The 25421-nt window shown below is 39.4% G+C and overlaps 1 protein-coding gene across 1 annotated transcript in view; it reads right to left on the bottom strand.

The window, feature by feature from the left end:
- Positions 1 to 25421, bottom strand: part of LOC129709575 (microtubule-actin cross-linking factor 1-like) — a 335842-nt gene that overhangs the window by 178968 nt on the left and 131453 nt on the right. The window contains exon 3 of the mRNA XM_055656025.1: positions 7674 to 7763. Coding sequence (XP_055512000.1) covers positions 7674 to 7763 — 90 coding nt within the window. The remainder of the gene's footprint in view (positions 1 to 7673; positions 7764 to 25421) is intronic.

Below are 25421 nucleotides of genomic sequence, written 5' to 3'. Positions count from 1 at the left end.
TGCTGCAAATCCTGAAACAATGCTGAAGCGTTGTATTTTCACATGATATCTCTTCTCATCAAAGTTGTTGTACATTTTCATTTTTCAGGATAAAACTTAGTGTGGTAAAGAAGACCTCCATCAATTTTCAAATTAAATGATATTAATAGGATGTAAATGATTCTTCACGTAGCATTTTAGACTTAATATCTCAAATATAATCGTTGTTTTACATTATATGCAGTCAACTAATGATAAAAGTTTATAAACCCTCAGTGCCAAATGGATGCTCATAATTAAGAATGCCTTACAATATTGGATAATACATATTCCAAATGACACGTTAAAAAAACATATCCAATGGGATGTAAACTTTTATTTCCTTATATGTCTGCAGTGTGCACAGACATAAATCTCTTGTTCTCTGAAGGATAAACATGCCCTGGGGTTTGGCTCAAAGCACTGTGCTATTTTATTATGGAGGGTTGGCAGAATGAAAGTTTGTTGCACTAATTCCCCAGCAGACATTGTCTGCGATCTCACTACACTGACCGCGGGGAAGGTGACTTGGTTATATTGCGACTTTGTAGAGACATTTAATAAAGTGCAAATTGCTTTTAAAATACAGCAGAAAATAACTTTCAAAATAAAGGGGAAAAATGTGTAAAATCAATGTTGCCAGGAGATTCCATTTGATAAAATGGGTCTTTCTTAACTCAGTCCCCATCCTATGATTTTTCTAATTGGGATTATGTAGACATTGGGATTACAATACAACATTTAATATGTGGAAGTTTAACAATATTAGTCATGCAAAAATTCAACCTTGTTTGCCTCCCCCAAACCCATTAGCCACATCCCCAGACTGAATTCCATTTGTCACTATTGCACCCATCTACTAGTTCACTGATATCTTTCTGTACCTTACATCAATCAGTATCAAAAGGACAGCAAATGTTTTTAAATCATTCTATTGTAATTAGACAAGAAGACTGCATACCAGAAATCTGGCATACCAAAACTTGCACTGTTTGGCAAGGTACAGTTTATCTTCACATTATTTTGTATAATGTACAGATTGCCAACCAATATGTATTATGAAATGTAAGAATATACAAGATTAAGAAGTTTATAAATTGAAGTATGACTGACTTGTAACCACTACTTTGGCAATGTACATGTAAAACATATATCCCAAAACATGGAGTGCAGCAAAATATACATCTTGCATCAAACACTGGCAATATTTGTTTCATGCCAACTTACCACTTCATTCCTCACAACAGCTTCTGGTTATTAATAAGCAAGTAATTAGGAAGAGAACTTTCTTTGTTAAAAAAGACATGTGCAATGTTAGTTCACGTCTCAGCAAACACTGGGTTAATAGCATCATTGAAATCAGTGCCAAATTCCCAGGCAGCACACAGAAAAACCTTTTCCGAGCCGTGTTGTTCCCTTCATTGTGCCTACCAAGGCACACAGCTGAAAACATGGTAAACGGTCATCAAATCTTCCATTGATTAGAATTAAATCAGAGTAAATTTAATGGGGAAATTATTTGGGATTGTTCCTTTTAAAGAATGTATTACACAGTAATTGGACAGCCTTATTTTATGTTTAAACAAAAATAACATGATCTGCAATCCACTCTGTGCATGTTATTTAATCCAGACTATATTTACAATGACATGAATGATGGAATTAATTAACCCCAAATGCTCAAAATGATAAATGAAGGAACAAACGATAAATGAAAGAATGTTATGAAGGAAAGACTAGAATTAGTTGTGCTGTCTTCATGCGTATTGTTGCCACAAGATTACTGTATCAATACTGGATAATCCACAGAAATATATTTGTATAACTGAATCAATACTAATTTCATGCCAGTCTCAAAACCAACTTGTGACAGGTTTATTCCTGTGCATTTCCTCATTATTCAGTGGCTGCATATGCTTTGGGTTCTGAATTAACTTCCATAAAATATTAAATATGAATATCAAATATCAATGGCTATTTCAATTATGTAACAATTGCCTGGGCTCTGTTATAATATTATATATAATAACATTACCAAGGATACGCAAGGGGTTAAAGTATCAGATTCCAAATATTAATTATGTTACAAACCTCGAGGCTGTGTTTTAAAGATAGAATCCCATCACAACAATTTAGATTCACAAATCTACTCTTTCTTCCCCCTTACACTCCATTTAGAGGAGTCATGACTGTGTTGAGATAGATTACCTCTTCTCAGGAACAAAATGGATACTCTCCTAATAAAAACATGACCACTGGAAGCCTGGATAAAGAGCAAGTGGTTCCAGCTATAGCATGAAGCATTGGTCAGGTCAGGCAGCATTTCTGGAGAACAAGGATAGGTAAAGTTTTGGGTTGGGACCCTTCTTCAGATTCTTACTGCAGAACAAATCCCAGTAATAAGTCTATCTTGTATAAAGTTCTGGGTAATCAAAATACGCTCACATTTATTTAAAAAAAACCATGGATTAATAAACAATATGGATTACCTAGGAGTGATACAGTATTGATTGCATTGCCTTTTGTGTTTTGTGGCACCTACCCCCTCAACATCATCCGCCTCCTCTTGGTAGCGTTCAGAGACGCAGGATGGCGGCCTGGCCAAGCGCAAATTCTTCGTGACAAACTGCTCCTTATGCTAATCACCATGAAGCAAATAGAGAATGGCAGGAGAAAAATGAGGAGGAAATGAAAAAGTAAAGGTGAAATAAAAGCAAAAGATTAAATGAAATGAATAAAAATCATTCAAAGGCCCTGCGAGTGAATAAAATCTATCAGCAAATGTTGTCCTCGAGAGGCAGTCAAAGAATACAGGGTCAATTTATAATCCAGGGCTTTATTTAAATTGGTAATGTTTTATGGTTCCAAGTGCTTGAATGCCTCACTCAGTAAATACAGACAAGCTTCAGATACAGATGCTTTTGATATGGCCAGTGAAGAGAATGCTTTAAGAATGGCAGACGTTCATTGGAGACACAATTTTAACTTTTCCAAGAAACTTCTACCATTTGCACTTGACAAACCACGAGAAAGAGGTTGAGCATTTCAGAATATCCATGAAGCTGCAAAAAAAAAAAAACTTTTTTCATTTTATCAAATACATATGCTGGACTTGAAAAGGAATATGAAGATACATTTAAGTAGTATTAGTGCCATCATATGATGACAATGAAAAATAGATTACAGTTTTCACTTTTAGAAAGAGAAAAGGAAAATGCACTTACATGGAGCATTTCTTTTTAACCTCAAGATATCTTGAAGCATTTAACAACTAGTATGTTCAATAGATTTGTGAGTAGCACGTATTAATTTCTAATTTTCTATTTATGCTGAGAGAAAGCACAACATAATAGAATATTTGTAAGAAGGAACTGCAGATGCTGGTTTAAACCATAGACACAAAAAGCAGGAGTAAATTAGTGGGACAGGCAGCATCTCTAGAGAGAAGGAATGGGTGACATTTCAGGTTGAGACTCCAGTCTGAAGAAGGGTCTCGACCCGAAACGTTACCCATTCCTTCTCTCCAGAGATGCTGCCTGTCCCGCTGAGTTACTCGAGCTTTTTGTGCCGATAATAGAATATTTGATTGGTTGGGGAGCACTTTGGAAAATCTTGATGTTTTGAAAGGCTGTCACAGATCCAAATGGTTTGTCTTTATTGTAGCAATGCGTATCATTTATTTATAAAGTTGAATATGTACAATTGGTAATTGCTGTAAATGCTGAAAATCTGAAGGAAAAAAAACAGAAAATGCTGGAAATACTCAGATCAGGCAGCCACTGTGGAAAGAGAAACATAGTTAAGGTTTCAAGTGCAGGAGAAAGAAGATGTATGAAGAAGTTTCTTCAATCTCTGTTTCAATCTCTCTGGAAGAAATGCAAGAGAAAGTTTACGCAATTGATTACAGGTAAGACTAAGATAACCTACTTATGGAAATATGAAGTAAATTGACACTGGTGTTTATGAGGAGGAGAAGTGATCTAATGGAAATATTTTAAGATCCTGATGAAGCTTGATTGGATAGATGCTACAAAGGATGGTTCCCCTGGAGAGGAATGGGAAATTTGGAGTCACTGTCTCAGTAGAGTCTCCCATTTGCGACTGGGATAAGTCAATTCTTCTCTATTGCTACCTGACCTATTGCTGCCTGTGATAGTCAATTCATAGATTACATTAATTCATGGTTCTTCTATAGAACAAGAAGCTGGTCAAACTGGTTAAACGAGCTAGCTCAGTGCTGGAGGGGAGAGTAGACTCTGGGATGGATGTGCTTGAGAGGCGTATGAGGCACAAGGTGCAGGTCATCCTGAAAATCCCCAGGCATCCCCTCCATGTAATTCCGGAGAGTCAAAAGAGCACTCGAAACAACAACCAGTTCCTCTCCCTGCCCTGTAGAACGGAGCGGTTCAGGAGATCCTTCACCCCTGCAGCCATTAGATTTTATAATTCGGACCGCTAGGCTGTAGGGGGATGCATTTTTGCAAGTTTTAATTTTTAATTGTTAATTATTGGTCTTTTTAAGTATTTATTGCTCTCAGGTAGTGTCCACAATGTATTCCATGTATTTTCTGTCTGCGTTCGTTTTGAATCTGTGGGTTTGTTGGTTGGGGGCTTCTGGATATCTGAATTTCCCTGAGGGGATCAATAAAGTATTTATTAGAACACGAAATGACTATTTGGCCCAGCCTGGCCCATGCTGGATATTTAGGTTTGTTCTACTTCCCAGTTCATCCATAGACATTTTAAGTGGACCAAAAGTAAACTGCTGGAAGAACTCAGTGGATGAAGCCACATCTGTAGAAGCAAAGGGGTGATCGATATTCTGGGTTGCGATCATGCATCTGGACCTCCTTTTAAATCTGATAAGTATTTCTGTCTTCATCACCATTTCAAGACTCCACTACTTTCTTCACTAATCTTTTCACCAATTAGTTTAAGTAATCCCTAGTTATCAACCTTTTGCCGAGAGAAATGGGTCCTTCCTGTTAACTTTGTCTGGGTCTCATATGAATCAAAATGTGGCAATCAATTTTCTTCATCTAAATCTGAAGTAAAACTAGCATTGCCTAATTAATCTGTCTTCATAACTGTTATTCTCCCACTGACATCCATGCAAATATCCTCTGCAGTCTCTCTAGAGCTATTACATCTTTCTAGAGAGCAGTGGCCATTACAACACAATACTCCAGTCATTTCTTCACTGTAGTTCTAACATGACATGGGAAAGTAGGATAACAGGAGAGAACAAGTGATCGAAAGCCGGCATCGACTCATTAAGCCAACGAGCCTGTTTCTATGCTGTATCTTTCAATCAAAATATCCCAGCGCTTGTATTCTAAGTTTCAGTCAATGATTTTCCCGATGTCTACTTAATTACAACCTACCAATCCTGCCATCTTCTGAAGAAGGGTCTCGACCCGAAACGTCGCCTATTCCTTCGGTCCATAGATGCTGCCTCACCTGCTGAGTTTCTCCAGCATTTGTGACCACCTGCCATCTTCTGGGATCTATTTACCTGCACTCCCCAATTCCCGCTACAGTGCTTATTATTTTACTGTTTATTTTATTAGTTATTTGCATCTCTTGTACTATGATCCAGATCAATCTGCCCTTTAAGACTTTATCAAATGTCTTGTTAAAAAAAAAAGCTACCCTTATTAACCCTCATTATTCCATCCTCAAAATATGTAATTGTGGGTCAGATAAGATCGTCCCTCAATAAGTGCTCATTGATTGTGCCCCATTAATCGCATGTCTCTTTAGATGCTGAATTATCCAATATTAATCTATCTTTCCTCCTCCTTTAAAATGTTAGCTCGATTATTTTCCAGTCCTTTATCACAATGACTCTGGTAAAGTGTATTGGAATATGACAGCCAGTGCCTTAATTATTCCATTCCTTGCTTCTTTTCAGATCAGCTCTTTCTTTTGTCTGAGATGTTATGAATTGAGCTTTCAAGATGCAGATCCCCTTAATGTACTTTCTATGCATGCACATTGCTTCCTCCCCAATGTTAATATCTGTATCATCCATTTCTCCATGAAGCCAGATGCAATATATTAATTTAGAAAAAAAAAAAACTTTTTTTTCCCCTTTGCATAAAGGTCATTTTTACAGTTTTTATTTAGAAATACATGAGTAGGATCTATCCCCTCATATCCTTATTTTAAAAATGTAGAAATCGATGAGACCCAATCTCAAGGTAGAACCGAATAACTCCCCTATCATTTCTCTATTTTTTCCCACCAATATTTTTTATATGCCCTATTCTTTGCTACCATAATTTATTTCTAATTACATCTAATTACATTCCGGGATTTTGTATAGAATTTTGTATAGTTTCTTATAGAAACTTACAAAATTCTTACAAAATTCTTAAGGGGTTGGACAGGCTAGATGCAGGAAGATTGTTCCCGATGTTAGGGAAGTCCAGGACAAGGGGTCACAGCTTAAGGATTAGGGGGAAATCCTTTAAAACCGAGATGAGAAGAACTTTTTTCACACAGAGAGTGGTGAATCTCTGGAACTCTCTGCCACAGAGGGTAGTTGAGGCCAGTTCATTGGCTATATTTAAGAGGGAGTTAGATGTGGCCCTTGTGGCTAAGGGGATCAGAGAGTATGGAGAGAAGGCAGGTACGGGATACTGAGTTGGATGATCAGCCATGATCATATTGAATGGCGGTGCAGGCTCGAAAGGCCGAATGGCCTACTCCTGCACCTAATTTCCATGTATACTCCTCATATATTACGGCCTCGAGCTCTCCATTGCATGATTTTTACTTCACATATTCTTAAGACTGCTTGGGGATTTAGATTTGGAACTTCCTACATGTCTTTTATTGGGTACATATCGGATCTGGATCATTATCTTCTTCCAGAATGTCTCAATGTCCTGATCCTGATTTATCTCCTAAGACAAGAAGTGCTGGAGTAACTCAGTGAGTCAGGAAGTGGATGTTTTGGGTTGGGATCCTTCCTCAGACTCCTTATCTTCAAGAAGTTGTTCCCAGTACACTTTTGCTAAAACAGGACATCTCAATTTAGAACTTTTACTCAGTCGATCTTTGTTCTTTTCCCTTAAAATGTTAAAGTGCATTATTATCAGAGGAGCGCTGGTTCTCATCCACTAGATGTCACCACTGTGCATTAACAATTAAATCCTGTTCAGTGTTTCAAGAGAAGACTGCAATGTTCTGAAAACACATTGGATTATCCAGATGGTTCATATCTACTCTCTGCCATGTTTTATTCAATCCAAACTAATTTTAGGCTGAATATCTAAAAAACATTAAACCATCTCATGATTTTCAAGCACTCACCATCAGCAGAAAACACAAGGTGAAACATGATGCAGGTAGTTAAAGTAATGTTTGTTGTGAAAAACAGAATTCCTTTCCACTGCAATTTTAAAAATAAATTATTGTTGAATTGTAAATACATTTTTTTTTAAATAGAGAAAAATGGTCTTCACGAGTGCATTCTGTCAATAACCATAATAATAATAATCATACGAGGCAATCGCATGGCTTCAGTGTAATACAATACAGTGTAACACAGTGTAATAACACATTCTCCTGCTGTAAAATTGTTGGAAGTATTTAATCAAAGTTTATATAAAGAAATATGCAATGTACTCAATGCAAATAGTACTTACTAGAGTCACCCCAGAGAGGACTTCCAGGAGGGAGATCAAGTTATGTCCTTCTCGTAGATCTTCATAAAGATCATTTATATGTTTCCGTACCTAAAATAAAGGAGATAAAGTAACTTTATTATAGAATAACAAATGAAGTTTTGGTATATTTCAATCACTCTGATTACTGATATTTTTGAGAAGTGCAATTCATAGATCTGCAATGGTCGGCTCTCTCGCAGCCAGCAAAATACCCGTGGAAAAAATAGTTGAGGCAATTACTTTGCCTATCATGGGGTTCAATTTCAACTACCTCTAAAGCTCACTGTGCATCATCCATATGCGAGCAGTAACAGCAAGGTCAATGTTTAATAGTAAGACGAGGTCTTGCCAATTTTGCCCGAACCCACGATTACGGGAACTAAATCCTCTGCTTTCTACCAGCTAAAGTCAGCCACCAGCTCAAACCATGGCCTTACATTAGAAATAAGCTTTTGCTGTATATTCCTGCCCGATTGAGTCACAAAAATATAGCTTACCAACAAATTGAGAAAACTGATGCAGTCATAGACATACCAAATGAATGTCAGAAAATAAAAACTTACTTGAAAGAAATAGGATTCTGCTGCAGTTAAGGGTTAGTTTTGTAGTTAAATAGTTGTGTTGCTTTGTAACCAGTTTGGTTGTTAAAACTAACTGACAATTGGCTGATGGAGAGCCTTTAAAAATGTAAACTGTACTCCATTAAATTGTTCTCGATAGAAGCTGTAAGTTAGGTCGTGTATTTAAAAGCATTCTCAACTTCCTTACTGAAATGAATCTCATTTCTACTCTAATATAAAACATGCTTGCTTTCAGTTATTCACTTCAACGATAAAATAGGTGATAGGTCAGATTGTTATTGAGTACTAAACCCACAAATTCTACATCTCATTAATATCCAACAATTTATTTATCTCTATCTTCAATATATTCATTCAGCAACTAAGCCTCCGCAGACTGCTTGGATAGAGAATTCCAGTCATAGCTCACTTGCTGCAGAAATTTCTTCTCCTGCCTCACATGGCAAAACTCGGATTTTGAGACTGTGACTCGAGATTCTAGGCATCGCAGCCAGAAAAACATATTGTCCTTGTCGAGCCCTATAAGAATGTCGCATGTTTCAAATCATTCACCCTTCATTTTTCTAATTTCAATTGGAGACAGGTCCAATGTGTCCAATTTCTCCACAAACAACAAGCCTGTATTCACATGACTCAGTCTAGTGAACCTTCATTGCATTCCCTCTGTCACAAGTATCCCTTCCTTGGTAGGGAGGCCAGATATTTACATAAATATAGAGCTGCAGAAGGACAGCAAGGTGCCTCTATTATAAGAGGATCAGTGTACAAGAATAAAGGCCCGCACACCATTTAACTTTTAATTGGTTGTACCTGCACATACTGTACCTTGTACAAGGTCACACAGGTCACTCTGAGCATTGTTTCATTAAACTCTGCATTTCTATTTATTTGTACCAAAGTGTACCACCTTAATTTTTTTCATATTATGCCGTATGAAATTGTACTTTCTTTCCATCCAACTGTTCATTTACGAATATTACAACACTGCTACAAACATACAAGAGCATACAGATTCAGAGCAGCTTGACACTCATCCCCAAGCCTGCTCCAACATTCAATAAAATCATAGCTGATCAACAGTGATCTCAGCTTCTCAACTACCCAGAACAAACTTTCAATATTTGTCAACTTGACTATTAATGCATACCACCAAATTTGCCAAGATATCAAACCAGAATTTTCCTTATGTATATTTTTGGGATTTTGTTGTTAGTCATAAGGTCATAAGTGATAGGAGTAGAATTGGGCCATTCGACCCATCAAGTCTACTCCGCCATTCAATCATGGCTGATCTATCTCTCCCTCTTAACCCCATTCTCCTGCCTTCCCCCCCATTACATCTGGCACCTGTACTAATCAAGAATCTATCGATCTCTGTCTTAAAAATATCCACTGTTAGACCTGGAGATGCAGTAATATAATGTAATTGTTGGCGTATCTATTAAAGTCCATTCTCCACAGGGTCAATGGATAGATTGGTAGGGTGGGCCCAGTGGTGACAGGGAGAAAGAGTAGGTGGTATGTACTGATCAATCCTGACCCCTTGCTTAGCTTTGCACATTCCATTTGAGAAACGTAAACTAAATCTAATTTACATTTGTCAACACATTTTGAGCCACATTTCTCAAGATACAATTACAATCCAAGAGTATATTTCTATTTGCTTTTGAACAACTGTTTAAGACTCCATTTAGAGAGACCCTCCCTTATCAGTGGACAAGTTTAATAAACAGTTTAATTAATCTTTTGTCATTTGTTTCACTAAAGAATATGGATCCAAGCAGAGGTGTGATAAAGTGTTTCCTCAAGGAATTTCGACTGTAACTTTATTGAACTGCAGAGGTAAGTCATGTTGACTGCTAAAGAAAATGTGCTGCACAGCTATTTAAGTACGATTATAGATGAGAACTTTATGTTTTAGATGATGAACATGATATTAAATGAATTTGTTTTTTCCTGGCTCATGAGACAAATAGTCAGAAATAAATTAACCATCAATAGGTGAACAGATCTGCAATTTCATGATGAGTATATAAGCAGAATAATTGAAATAAAATTAAGTGAAAACTAATTAAGCATCCTTCAATGTACTCAAAACAAATGAAGAAAGGCAATCCAAAGGGTACAAGATTTTTCTTAAATAGGTAAAAGTGGATATTAGAAGTAGAAGGACGGCCAAGAAGGCAGAATAACTGAAATGTGTTCAGCTTAACTTTAAAACACTTTTCCAGATTAAAATACAACGAGTGAGGATGAAGAGTTCAAATATCATCAAAATTGAAAATAGCTCACATTTAAATTATTACTGGAAATGCAAATATGTCACAAACTTGTTCATGGAAAACAACTTAAATTGTCAATCAAAACTAGTTTCATTTATTACCCAGAGGAAGGTTATCAACAAGCATTTCTTGCAAAGTAATGTATACAATAAACCAGTTTCCAATCGTCTTCAGCTAGATGTGCCAACTGAATTGTCCTTCCTAACTTTTTACGAGGTTCCCCATTAACACAAATTGAGCCAGCTTGCCAATTCCTTTGACATCAAGAAATTGATAAGTGCTCTGACTTAGCAATATCCCAGCTGTAATTCAAAGGCTCTGTGCTTGAAAACACAATATGAAATTCTATTCAAATAACCAGACTCCATAGTTTTGTTAACGGTGTTTAATTTGGCATTGGTAATGCTAGTCATTATGAAAGATTTATGTAATATGTTATTTATTCCGGATGTTCTCCAACTTTCATTGTATAAGGATACAAACCTATTTTAAATCTGAGGAAATGTCAGTAATTAAATCAGTAATGTCAATTATCCCATTGCCTCCATAGGTGCTGCATAATACACTGATTTCCTCCAGCCTTTTGTTTTGTGCTTCTGTTTCCAGTATGTGCAGGCTCCTGTATCTCCATTGCAATGTTCCTTATCATTAACAATTTTCAGATTAATGTTGATACAACAAAACTTGGTGAACATCCAGAATAAATAACACATTACATAAATCTTGCATAATGACTGGCATTACTGATGCCAAATTAAACACCTTTAAAACCACTATTGAGTCTGACTATTGGAATAAAATGTAATTTCACCTTCTGGCTATCTAAAGAACCTCCACACTATAAAGTTCTAGAAATGTAACACAATGCTTATTTAAAAGACATTGGGACAGGTAGACAATAGGTGCAGTAGTAGGCCATTTGGCCCTTTGTGCCAGCACTGCCATTCAATGTGCTCATGGCTGATCATTCCCAATCAGTACCCCCGTTCCTGCCTTCTCCCCATATCCCCTGACTCCGCTATTTTTAAGAGCCCTATCTAGCTCTCTCTTGATAGCATCCACCGCCCTCTGAGGCAGAGAATTCCACAGACTCGCCACTCTCTGTGAGAAAAAGTGTTTCCCCGTCTCCGTTCTAAATGGCATACTCCTTATTCTTAAACTGTGGCCCCTGGTTCTGGACTACCAACATCGGTTGGGGTAGTCCAGATGGTTATATGAATGGAGGGTTATGGTCTGAGCGCAGGTATATGGGACTAGGGGAGAATACGTGTTCGGCACAGACTAGAAGGGCCGAGATGGCCTGTTTCCGTGCTGTAATTGTTATATGGTTATATGGTTATAGCGGGAACATGTTTCCTGCCTCTAGCATGCCCAAGCCCTTAACAATCTTACATGTTTCAATAAGATCCCCTCTCGACCTTCTAAACTCCAGAACTCCAGGTACATGGATAGAAAAGCTTTAGAGGGATATGGGCCAAATCCATGAAAATGTGGGTAGCTTATATGGGGCATCTTGGACGAGTTGGGCAGGTGGGCCTGTTACCAGTAGTGGACTGGGTCTAAAAATATTGGTTGCCAGGAGACAAAGGGGGCCCACCCACAACTACAATGCTATAATTTAACAGGGGCCCACTTGCCATCACTTGCTATCACTTCATCCGGGGCCCACTTGCCATCAGGCAAGCTGACACCCTGGCCAGTCCGCCACTGCCTGTTACTGTGATGTGTGACTACTTGATCAGCACCTGACCCATGGTCTTCAAATTCTCCTCCTTCTAGTGTTGGAGCACTGTGACTGCAGGGCATGATTATAGAAATTCACATCAGCAACTTGACAAAAAAGGTCTCTGGCAACAGCTCCCAAGAACAGCTAAGGCAAAGGTTGCAGGAGAACATTCACCTCTAGATTACACACCATTCGAACTTGAACATAAGTCCCCAAACTTTCACTGTTGATCATTTAAAATGCTGAAATCTCAATCCTAACTGCAGTTTAGCAGCAACTTCACCACTATGACAGTGGTTATTCAAGAATGCAATTCAACGTGACATCATTTCATTGAAGAGGGCAAGGCAATAACTCCTGTTGCAAGTCACATGTAGATTAAAAAAATTACAATTATGCATCAATTCAAAGAATTAAAAAAAAAATTAAGACCTATATCTAGTCTAGCGTGGGATTAAACTATTGCATGGTTATATAAATTGTATAGAAGATTCAGGACAAACCATGGGAAATCTTCAAAAAGGTGATTCAACAAAAAAAATGAAATCGCTTTAATTGATGTCAGTAAGTAGAAATGCAGGATAATTTTTACTCCAGGAGTTGTTTAAACCTATTGAGAAATCCAAGGTCAGCCAAATAGTTTGAGACCGAATCAGAAAATGGTTTAATCTAGGAACAAAAAACCGCTTTATACTTGAGCAATGGTGCAGCACGTCACAAGAACATGGTCTAAAGTACAAGTACCAACATTTCGGCTGACACCAACCGACCGCAGTGCAGTACTGAGAATGGTCTTCACTAAGGCGCCATCTGTTGGACAAGGCAGAAAATGGAGCTCCTGCTTGGTCCCCGAGGGAAAGATGCAAAAATCAAACACTAGGTGATCTGTCCCCATCAGAGGGTGGTTATTTATCTCACCATTAGCATAACTAATAAAAACATCTGGTCATGATCATATTGATGTTTGTGTAGGTTTACCGAGTGCACATTGTTTTTTTTATTGTTTTCATTTTAGAGATACAGCGCGGAAACAGGCCCTTCACCCCACTGAGTCCCGCACAATAACACTATTCTACACACACTAGGGACAATTTACAATTACACCAAACCAATTAACCTAGAAACTTGTACGTCTTTGGCGTGTGGGAGGAAACCGGAGTACCCAGGGAAAACCCACGCTGTCACGGGGAGAATGTACAAACTCCAAAAGTCAACATCCGTAGTCAGGATCAAATCCGGGTCTCTGGCGCTATGAGGAAGCAGCTCGAGCGCTCTGCCACAGTGTCTAGTTATTTTTAAAGCAGACTACACTTAAAATGTTGCAAAAAAACAAAAAGTTTACAAAGAACTTTGTAAGGTCCTACACAAATTAAAAAAGATTATCCTCGTTTTAAAAATGTTATGCAATCCCCATTATTCATTATACAAAATCATTAGTTGGAGCCAATGGTTAAATCATATTGAAATATAACAGTTATACTTCTGAAAGTTTTGAGTTGCATTTGTTTTAAATTGGAATTGTAGCATTGTTTAAAAGGGCATCAAAAATCTACCTTCATAAAAAACTTACATTTGCAACATCTCAGAATGAAAAATTCTATCTTTTGGATTCAAGGCAGGATTAATATTAGGAAATATATATATATATTTTTTTTTTTAATGTATGCAGGTGTTTAAAAAATCTTTCAATAAATCCTGTACTAAAATGTTTAATTCTTTAACAGAGATATTGCTTTAACTTGAAACATTCCAATACCCACTATAATGATTACCTTGCTATCCAGGTTCTGCAATAACTAAAAATAATCAAATATACCCTCAGCCATGACAGAGATCCAAATAATGTTTAACCATTGTTGGTATGCCTAAATATTTTGATTTTATATTAACTACAGAAGTGAACTACTTGACACTAAATAAATAAATATTTGCTAAGGTCGAAATATTACTCCGAGGCTTTTGTAAGGAGGATTCACATATACCGATTGGAAAATGCCAAATATCATTGACATGGAAATGCCACTGAATAAATGGATTTGTCTCAAATGACTCAAGTCCAGGGATGACAGTAACATGATAACTCCTCAAAACAGTCATCATCTACCAATCTCGCAGGTTATTTCAGAAGTCCTTGAAAATATATCCCGAACATACAAAGGGGATTTATTTTGTGAGAGGTCACGCTGAAGCACAAGGTTCTCCATTTCCACTGCAGTGCAGTATGCTAGGATGAATTCAGTCCAATGAAACTTCATCACAGGAGTATAACAAACACCCAAAGTTCTTGTTCTGAATAGAACTTTACAGATTCCAAATATCAGTTTCATGTGAACTGCAACCGTCTAAGATTGTCAACGATTAAAGTTCTTAACAGCATAAAGCACAGGCAGGAATAGGTCAATGCAGCTCTTGTCTCTCGTGATCCTAATCTACAAATCCACCCACCTCTTATTTTCTGAATCCAGTCCTAATTCACTCACAAGTGGAACACTGAAGTTTATGAATCATCTCACCAAATCCTCTTACGATAGCAGATTGAAAATTAAATAGGGTAAATGTGTAAACAAGCTGGGGTTGTTCTCTTTAGAGGGAAATACATTTTGACAGGCATAGAGTCCAATTTTTGAAATACTGTTTGCAATTTGGTGGACGGGGACTCTTACTCTGGTAATCCATTCAATGAGATAATCTTGCAGTAGCAAGAAACGGCTTGCCAAATCCATGGAATGCACATTTGACTCCTGCATCACACTATCCCTTCCGTACATTGTCATCGAGATTATCCAGGAGGAGGAGGAGGGTGGGGGGGGGGGGGGGGGGGGGGGGGGGGGGGAAATAGACAGAGCAAAGGAAAAGTATGTGCTTAAATTTCCTTGAAGAAATGCAATCATCACCAACTCCTCAGCATCTCTGAAACCATGAACACTCAATGTAGAGGTGCAGCATTCAGGATGCGATTGATAACTTTGAGTCAATTACATCAGAAGAAATCACAGAATCCCCGTGCAAGCATCAAATAACCAAAGTACCCCTCTATGATCTTGCAATCGTACAGTGTAGAGGGCAAGACAAAGACAAAAGGAAAAAGGGAGCTTATGTTAAACACCAAGGTCTTAATAAAAAGGAATAAACCAAGACAAGTACAGAAAGTTGAAGTGAAAATAAATGCAACATTAGAAAAGGAAAGGAGTGCAAGAGAAAAAAAAGTTATAAGTAAAAGTAAAATCAAAACAAAATCAGAACTGCTGGAGGTATTCAGCAGGTCAGGTACCTCAGTAGTGAGAGATGCAGTTGATTGTTTCAAGTTGATGAACTTTTATCACAATCAAAAAGTTGAGAACACACGGGTCTCTCATTTTGCATTGGTGGAGAGGCTGAGAGAACACAAGGAATGTCCATGATCAGTTGGAGACCAAGTTTGTCCAAATGACAGAAAAGTTATTGATGAAAGTAAAGGATGGTTATTTATCATATCTGATCTGCCTGGAAGAGTGCAATTAGAGGAAGATGGATAAAAGAGACATTAGAATTGTTAGATACTAAATGGTACAGCTGCTAGAAATGTGAAATGAGGATGCTACAAGTACTTGACAGAACAGGCAGGAACTTGTAGCGAGAGAAAAACTGGGTTGTTTCATGGGTGCATGACTTTACATTACCCTTGCAGACTGAACATGGTCACTCAATCTATGCTTGGGTTTCACTGTAATAAAGAAGACCATTTTATTGCATTTGATGACTAGATGAGCAGCGAAGAGGACCAAAAGGCAACCCATGTGTGGAGGCAGTGGATGCGAGAATTGTTTTTCATGAATATTTCACATCCTTCTTTACAATTGGTGCCAATATTGCAGTTAAAGAAAATGTGTGAAATTGCAGCTTCCTGTGCAAAGTTCAAAGATCCTTGCAGAGCAGGTAGATAATGTGATTTAAGGCTGTTTACTGGAAACTGGCCTTCTTTAATCAGGCCATTGAACACAACAACAGGAAGATTATGCTCCAACTTTATAAAACACTTGGTTAGACCACAGATGGAGTACGGAATGTAGTTCTGGTGCCAACCTTATAGGAAGGATGTGATGGTACTGGACAGAGTTCCAAAAGGATTTACCAGAATGTTATCTTCTTCTTGCGTATGGCGTGCACAGCCTAAAGTTGGAGGACAACTTGTTCTATTTAATCTTATTTGATTGTGCGCGCCAGGTTGATTGCATTCGTCGAAACAGGGCGGGCCACGTGAAGGTTGCAGTTTCCCACCCCAGAATGTTGTCAAAATATTAGATTCTTGTTAGTTTACAATTGCTGTGTTCATTAGTGTCTTACTTTTGGAAGTTTCAAGTCTTTAATCAATTCCCAACATGATTTCAGCATACATGCTATGTTTATTTTCTGTTATCCAGAAATAACTTTAGAAATTATTATATAAACTATGAATTGCATGCATTTCACAACTTTAACATGTCCCTCTGCTTTCTCTCCCCCTGTCTCTCTCTCTCTCGCTCTCTCTCTTTCTCCCTCCTCAATTTAAATTGCTAACCCAACTGCTTTATACATTTCTGGATCACCTGGTTGACCTTGGCCTCACCTAATTAAAGATATTCACTACGCCTCGTCCATCTTTCTTCTATCCTCACTGCAAACTCAAACTAATTTGTTTGCTCACTTTCCCAGTTCTGAAGCATTTGTGACCTTAAACGTTAATTCTGGTTTTCCTTCCACAGATACGACCTGTCCAGCTGAGGATGTCCAGCGTTTTGTTTTTATTACATATTTCTATCTGTAGTATCGATTTTAAAATTGTGTTAAGATTGCCTTATACATTTTGTAGACTTGATGGGTCGAATGGCCTAATTCTGCCCCTATTACATGAACATATTCCATGCTAACTGCTAAACAGGCAAAACTATAATGTTAAAACAATGACAGAGAGATACAAGGAACTACATATGCTGGTTTATAAAGAAGGACGTAAAGTGCTAGGGTAATTTAACAGGCCAAGCAGCATCTCTGGAGAACTCTAGGTGACGTTTCAGGTTGGGATCTTTCTTCAGAATGATTTTGGTGGTGGTGAGTAGGGGGATAAGAGGCTTGAAGAGAGGAGGGCAAGAGAGAGGCGGATACAGGCAAGTTTTTTTTTGATAGGCAGATGGTTGGATAAAGGCCAGAAATTAAAAGACAAAAAGCTGTGAGATGAGGTGAGAATTGTGAAGCCAAAGGAAGGAATATATATGGGAGGGGAGGGGGGAGGGGGAGAATGGGTGCATCCACGTGGGGCACAGGGAAGAGAGGGGGAAAAAAGTAAGCTTCGCAAGCGGAAATAAGGTGGTGTTCCTCCAGTTTGCTTGTTGCCTCACTCTGACATGGAGGGCGGCCCAGGACCGAAATTTCAGTGTAGGTTTGGGAAGGGGTGTTAAAATGTTTCACAACCAGGAGATCCGGTAAACCTAGCCTGCTTTTTTAGAGATATGGTCATCAAGGCTACACTTTGTCTCGCCGCTGGTTCTATGCTTGGTCAGCTGACAGTCACCACTTAAGCCCACAATATCAGGTAAAATGACAAATTGCACAAAATGGGATGATGCTTGAATAAACGTGCGAGTGTTCTATTGACAATTACATGCAAAATAGAACAAGCCATAAGATGAGTGAACTATCAGGACACTAACCCTTATGAGTGGAAAGTAATTTAAAAAAAAATTGTAAAAGGGAATCTATGTAGCAAGAACTAATCATGTCTATATGCACACAAAAAGTGAGATACAGGTACAATGAAACATTTCTAAATCAATAATATATTGAAAATAAATGAACAAATTCTAAGAATGAAACAATAATTTTCTCCAAATACCAAAAATTATTCAATGAACAGTGCTTATCCTTATCCAATGTTTAATTTCCAATTCAGTTGCTACACTAACGTTATCTATTCACAGTATCATTTGTTAAAACAGGAATAAAGTCTATTCAATTTGCTTGTTTGTCATGCAAAAGCCAATAGCCAAGCCCATCCATTTATGATACACGTTCATTGCTCAGTGACAAATTGTTTGCTTTGATTCAAAATATTTGTCCAGAAGTTGATTTTTTTTTTAAACATATCTGACATCCTATCGATAGCTGCAACCCAAAATCAATAAATACAAGAGTGGTCTTTGCTCGATTCATATTGTGTTCAGATTTGCAATTTTTGAGGAAAAGGCTTCACTTAACCTAGAAACTAATTAAATCAGTGGCAAATAAATAATTAGTGTACTTTAACCAACAAAATTATTTTGCAGCAATCAATTGTGAGTAATTTTAGCTGAATTTGCACAAGTTCAGGAATTTGCAAAGCAAACAAAACATGACCTGCTGCGAGTGTGGGTGGCTCAAAGTAATCAAGGAAGAAATGATTCATTCTTGATCATCTGTCCAAGACCAGTCAGATCCAAGAAATGCGATTTAGTTGTCAGGACCCCCTGATTATTAACAATAAAGCTGTTCAAACAACTCTGGATTAGCATTATTAAAGCTAGGTAATGTCTGAAGGAGTTGCAAGTATGAATAATTTTGACGTTTGTTACTTTAAGCTCTTAAGTGAAAGATAAAGTGACTTAGTGTAGAGCCCAAAGGACAATGGGATACTGTTGAAGGATGCCAGCTATTCATGAATGAGTTAAGCCGATTGAGTTAAAAATATGTAACATATATAAAACAGCTTTTGTACACTTTAAAATTAAAAATGCTTTACCAAGAACGAGTCAAACCAAGCAGGATGCTGATGGCTCCACATTGGGTTTGGGAGGATGCAGAGTTGCCTGCTGAGAAAGGCTCGAGGATGACTCACAGGTGGCTATTGATGAGGCAAGAGAGGAGCAACACAAGCCTGGGTGCATGAAAGATGAGCTTGTAGAGGCAACTCAGCAGCATCAAGCCTCTACATGTGTGAAACCAAGCCACATTATGTATGAAGGAATCCAGACGCTCAAAACTTAGAAAAACACTAAAAGATGACACAAAGTGCTGGAATAGCTCAGCAGGTCATGATGTATCTCGGGTTAACATGCATTCCACATTCTCCAGAGTTGCTGCCTGATCTGCAGAGTAATTCCAGTGCTGTCTTTTTTTGAAAACTGCAGTTCCTCACATATGTGGAAAACCATTCATTGTATTTGTGTGCAATTGTCTGCTCCAGACAGGAGCATGCAAGCTCCAGTGTTGCACGATGGGCAATTTAATCGGATTTGGACAGATCAGCCAGTTGATTCCTTTTCATGTCAGTGGAGAATCAGAAAATTGGGAATGTATCATGAATGGTTTTCCCAATGGCCATAAGAAATGAAGTGTGGCATAAACGGTTAAAAAGCAAAATTTCTTATTTTTGATGCGATTAGATCGAAGTGCTCCCACAACATCCGACATTGCTCATGAATGCCAATTTCTTTTGTATCTGGAACTCTGAACTTAAACGTTTATCGCTTCTTGCTTCTGCACTGCTGAATCATGTCTCATTTCGATTATTTCATTTCAAATCATTATTCAGTTCACTAGGTGGCACTCTATTGCATAGGTTCATCATACGTCAGATGCTTCTCAAGGACTCATGGACTTTTCATTTTATAATTATTTCCTCTCATTCTATTACTGCTTTCTTACATGTCTTATGAATTTCAATAATTCACACCCTTCTTATATCTCGCTGATCCTAGAAAATATTTCCAGTTTATACAATATAAAAGCTTTCTAGAGTTCCTCCTAAATTGTGATCAAGACATTTCCAATGGAGAATAGATAAGCATAACCTTTGTCTAAAATGTTCTCTCATTATATACCTGAGAATTTTCTTCCACTTAATAGACTAATTTTTTTGTCAAAATTAAACTTTTTCCCCAAGGATTCAACTGAATGAGGGGGGATCTTATAGAAACTTACAAAATTCTTAAGGGGTTGGACAGGCTAGATGCAGGAAGATTATTCCCGATGTTGGGGAAGTCCAGAACTAGGGGTCACAGTTTAAGGATAAGACGGAAGTCTTTTAGGACTGAGATGAGAAAATCATTTTTTACACAGAGAGTGGTGAATCTGTGGAATTCTCTGCCACAGAAGGTATTTGAGGCCAGTGCATTGGCTATATTTAAGAGGGAGTTACATGTGGCCCTTGTGGCTAAAGGGATCAGGGGGTATCGAGAGAAGGCAGGGATGGGATAGTGAGTTTGATGATCAGCCATGATCATATCGAATGGTGGTGCAGGCTCGAAGGGCCGAATGGCCTACTCCTGCACCTATTTTCTATGTTTCTATGTTTCTATGAATAAATAGATTTTACAATTGTTTTAAAAAACATATATTTGTTGCACTTTCATTAACTACAAAGAGGAGGACAAGTAAGGGATGAGTACTGATAGATGAGTAATTGTGATATCTTTCAAATCAGGCTGCCCACAAAAAGTCATCCCCATCTTTCAAGTGTTACGAATGGCCAATGTTTACCTGCAGGTCCAGAACAGAACCTATCTCAGTGCAGACTGATGTTAGGTAAGGCAATGGCATCACCCAAAAATCATTCTAGTTGCTCAACCGCAACTGCCAAGATCTTTGCTGAAATGTACTCTGTAGCTAATCTGCAGGACAAATGTTCAAAGACTATCCCTCTACTAGATTCAGAGGCTGAGCTGAAAGTCATGATCGACTTGTTCACTGGGCATGAGAGAATGGGCATTATTTTTAACATCTTCATATCAGAGGATCTCTATAAATCTGTCTTTGCTGCCCCACACGTCCCTTTACTAGTAAATGGTTCACAACGAGACATCTTTTTAATGGTGGAAATAGGTCAGGCTGTATCACCCAAAAGAAAAACAGTTGACATCTCTGGTCTAAAAAACTGCTGGAACTTGCATCCTTTTGTGCATTAACCAGCATCTGGAGTTCTTTGTTTCTTCTAACAAATAAACTGTTCGAGGAACTTAGTGAGTCACGCAACATCTGTGCAAATAAATGGATAGTTGACATTTCAGGTTGAGAGCTCACAGCAGTCCTGATGCCGGGTCTCAACCCTGCACATTGACTAATCCCTTTGCCTCCACAGATGCTGCTTGACCCGCCAAGTTCCTCCAACAGTTTGTTTTCTAGTAGAAATAAAGAACTGCAGATGCAAAGTGCTGGAGTAACTCAGCAGTCAGGCAGCATCTTGGAGAACATGGATAGATGACATTTCGGGTCGAGACTTTTCTTCAGTCAGTCTGAATAAGGGTCTTGACTTGAAATGTAATCTATCCATGTTTTCCAGGAATGCTGCCTGACCCAACGAGTTACTCCAGCGTTTTGTGTCAGCTTGTTTTTTACCTCCAGATTACAGCATCTGCAGTATGCTCTATATCTGTCTTTTTCCATTTCTGAAAAAAAAACAATGATCTGAAATATTTGGCAGATTTTCCAATTCCTTGATGAAGCTGAATCTATTTATAATAATTCACATTTGTGATATTCATATGATCTACAAATCCAGGATGGCTGGTTTCACAAATACATATTCTAGCTATAGTATAAAAATAGCATTTACTACGATCTTCAATATTGTTAAATAAGAAGTGATGTTTCTGTTCACTTCTAAGCAGTGCATCACTTCATCATTACCTCCAGCTCTCCTACACCTCCATTCCAGGCAGCTTTCCCTTAAAGAATGTCTGCACACAGCTGGCTCAGTATACATTACTGTCACTGTTTAAAGCCCAGGCCTTCCACTATGATGAACAGTTGTTCAGGAGAAAATGCAAAACTTTTTCCATATTTAAAAAAAAAAAAAAAATCAACCATTTTAAAATTAAATGAACTCAAACGATTATTATATATATCAAAAAATTAACTGACATATGAAATGTCATCAAGTACACTGAATTTTATTACATTATATAGATTTTAATCATGTCAAAATAGGTGATGAATCAATCTAATTGAATTCTTGTTAATTGTCTCATCTATTGCCACATGCACAAGGCAATAAAAAACCACAGGATAAACATCAGAACAATAAAGATTGATGCAGTGTCGGTAGTGTTCATAGAAATGAGCGTAAAAGAAGTTAGCTCGGAGATTCACAATATTTAGGTTTAACATGGGCTTTAAAATTTAAACACTTTTGAAACATTTTTGCAGGTGACCAGCAAAATTTGAGGTAACTCAGGAAGTAGAAATAGGCCATATTGTAGGCAGGAATAGCCCATGCTGATGAAAACAGATGGCAATGGTGGGTGTTTGAAGTTACAGAGTATAATAGTGAATGGTTATTATAGTTTACTGCACAGGCAAGTATGTCACACACAAGTGAGAATCGGAGACACACCAAGATCTTTGAGGAAGTCTAAGGAAGGGGTTGGCCGCAAAAGAAAATATATTAATAATATTAGGGTAGTCAAAGTAGTTGAGTGCTGGGTAACTCATTGTGTATCTAAATGCAGAACACCTTCGAAGATGGAAATGTCTAAAGATGTAGTAACTGCTCAAATGATTAGTACAGCATGTTGGTGCAATGGTAGAGTTGCTGCCTAAAGGGCCTGTTCCACCAGCATGCGATTGCATGCGTCTAGCGCGACCAAACGGAAGCGGAGATCGCGGTAAGTACGCGCAAAGTTTGCGTGTGACGTACTTTACGTCAAACTCACCAAACAGCTGGGCAGGAGGCGGGCCGACTGGACGTCGCACGGCGTCAGGCAGTGACGTCATCACTCAACTGCACGCCGGGCGGTGACGTCACCGCGCAACCCACGCGCTAGGCGTACGACGTCAAGATGCTGCATACGCCCTCAATGCGCCTGCGGGCCAACAGGCCATTGGCGCGTGGAATGTTCGGATAGTGCAAGATTTTTGGAGCCCCGCGCGATGTCGGGACCAGCCCCGCACAACTCCATACGCCTCTGCCGATCGAAGTGGGACCGGCCCCGAGAGGCCGTACGCCTCAAGCCACCATGTTTGGTCGCTCTAGACGCATGCAATCGCATGCTGGTGGGACAGGCCCTTTACAGTGCCAGAGACCCGGGTTCGATCATGACTATGGTTGCAGTCTGTATGGGGTTTGTACGTACTCCCTGTGAGGGTTTTCTCCGGGAGCTCCGGTTTTCTCCCACACTCCACAGACGTACAGGTTTGAACGTTAATTAGTTTTGTAAAATTGTAAATTGTCCCAAGTGCATGTAGGATAGTGTTAGTGAGCAGGGATCGCTGGTCGGCGCGGACTCAGTGGGCTGAAGGGCCTGTTTCTGCGCTGGATCTCTAAACTAAAAGACTAAACTGCAAATACAACCATCAGATGTATATTGTTGAAGAGAACTGTGCATTCTATTTCAGACTGTAATTCATCACAGTATGCTTTACAATAGTTATTTAATACACTCTAGAATAAACACATATTTACACTTGGTGGGCGGCGCAACTTGTGTCGCAGCGGCCTCTGTAGTCTGTCTGTCTTTTTATCATTTTTTGGCTCGTTTGAATGTAGCTTTTTTTTTGTGTATGTGTGTGGGGGGGTGGGGGGAAACTTTTAAAATCTATCCCCTGCACGGAGAACCCGACCTTTTCCCTGTCGGGTCTCCGTTGTCGTTGGGGCCGAGCACCGTGGAGCGGCCTCCAGCAGGAACGACCTGGGGCTCCAGTCGCGGAGCCTGCGGACTTACTCACCATCATGGAGCTGGCCGAGTTCGGAGCGGGTGGAGCTGTGGTGGTGCGCGGCTGCGACACGACCCCGGGGATTCGGAGGCTCCAGCCGCAGGTCCGGTGGACAGTGACACCGGGAGCCCACGGGTCCCTGCTGGGAGACCGCTTTTCGGGGCTTCCGCAACGGCGACTTCACCCGCCCAAGTTGCGGGGTTGAAGAGTACCTGGTGCGGGGTCTTACATCGCCCCGCGCGGCTTGGAATGGCTGTGGGACTTTGCTAGCGCCCGCCGGGGGCTCCAACAACAAGACCCGGAGCGCGGCCTTGCATCGCCCGACGCGGCATTAATGGCCACGGGACAATTACCATCGCTCACCGGGGGCTTTGACTCTGACATCAGGAGGGGAATGGGAAGTGCAGGGGAGAGATAAGTTTTTGCCTTCCATCACAGCGAGGAGGAGATGCGCTGTGATGGATGTTTGCGTAACAGGCAGGCAGTGTCTGGGCAGGCAGTGACTAGTGGGGTACCGCAAGGCTCAGTTCTGGGACCCCAGCTATTTACGATATATATTAATAATTTGGACGAGGGAATTGAATGCAACGTCTCCAAGTTTGCGGATGACACGAAGCTGGGGGGCAGTGTTAGCTGTGAGGAGGATGCTAGGAGGCTGCAAGATGACTTGGATAGGTTGGGTGAGTGGGCAAATGCATGGGGGCAAATGCATGGCAGATGCAGTATAATGTGGATAAATGTGAGGTTATCCACTTGGTGGCAAAAACAGGAAAGTAGATTATTACCTGAATGGTGGCCGGTTAGGAAAGGGGGAGATGCAACGAGACCTGGGTGTCATGGTACACCAGTCATTAAAAGTAGGCATGCAGGTGCAACAGGCAGTGATGTAGGCGAATGGTATGTTAGCATTCATAGCAAAAGGATTTGAGTATAGGAGCAGGGAGGTTCTACTGCAGTTGTACAGGGTCTTAGTGAGACCACACCTGGAGTATTGCGTACAGTTTTGGTCTCCTAATCTGAGGAAAGGCATTCTTGCCATAGAGGGAGTACAGAGAAAGTTCACCAGACTGATTCCTGGGATGTCAGGACATTCATATGAAGAAAGACTGGATAGACTCGGTTTGTACTCGCTAGAATTTAGAAGATTGACGGGGGATCTTATAGAAACTTACAAAATTCTTAAGGGGTTGGACAGGCTAGATGCAGGAAGATTGTTCCCGATGTTGGGGAAGTCCAGAACAAGGGGTCACAGTTTAAGGATAAGGGGGAAATCTTTTAGGACCGAGATGAGGAAAACCTTTTTCACACAGAGAGTGGTGAATCTCTGGAATTCTCTGCCGCAGAAGGTAGTTGAGGCCAGTTCATTGGCTATATTTAAGAGGGAGTTAAATGTGGCCCTTGTGGCTAAAGGGATCAGGGGGTATGGAGAGAAGGCAGGTACAGGATATTGAGTTAGATGATCAGCCATGATCATATAGAATGGCGGTGCAGGCTTGAA

The sequence above is a fragment of the Leucoraja erinacea genome, chromosome 26 (assembly GCF_028641065.1).
Source record: "Leucoraja erinacea ecotype New England chromosome 26, Leri_hhj_1, whole genome shotgun sequence".
NCBI lineage: Eukaryota > Metazoa > Chordata > Chondrichthyes > Rajiformes > Rajidae > Leucoraja > Leucoraja erinaceus.
The sequence above is the reverse complement of the archived record's forward strand: the minus strand, read 5'-3'. Positions and strand labels throughout refer to the sequence as shown.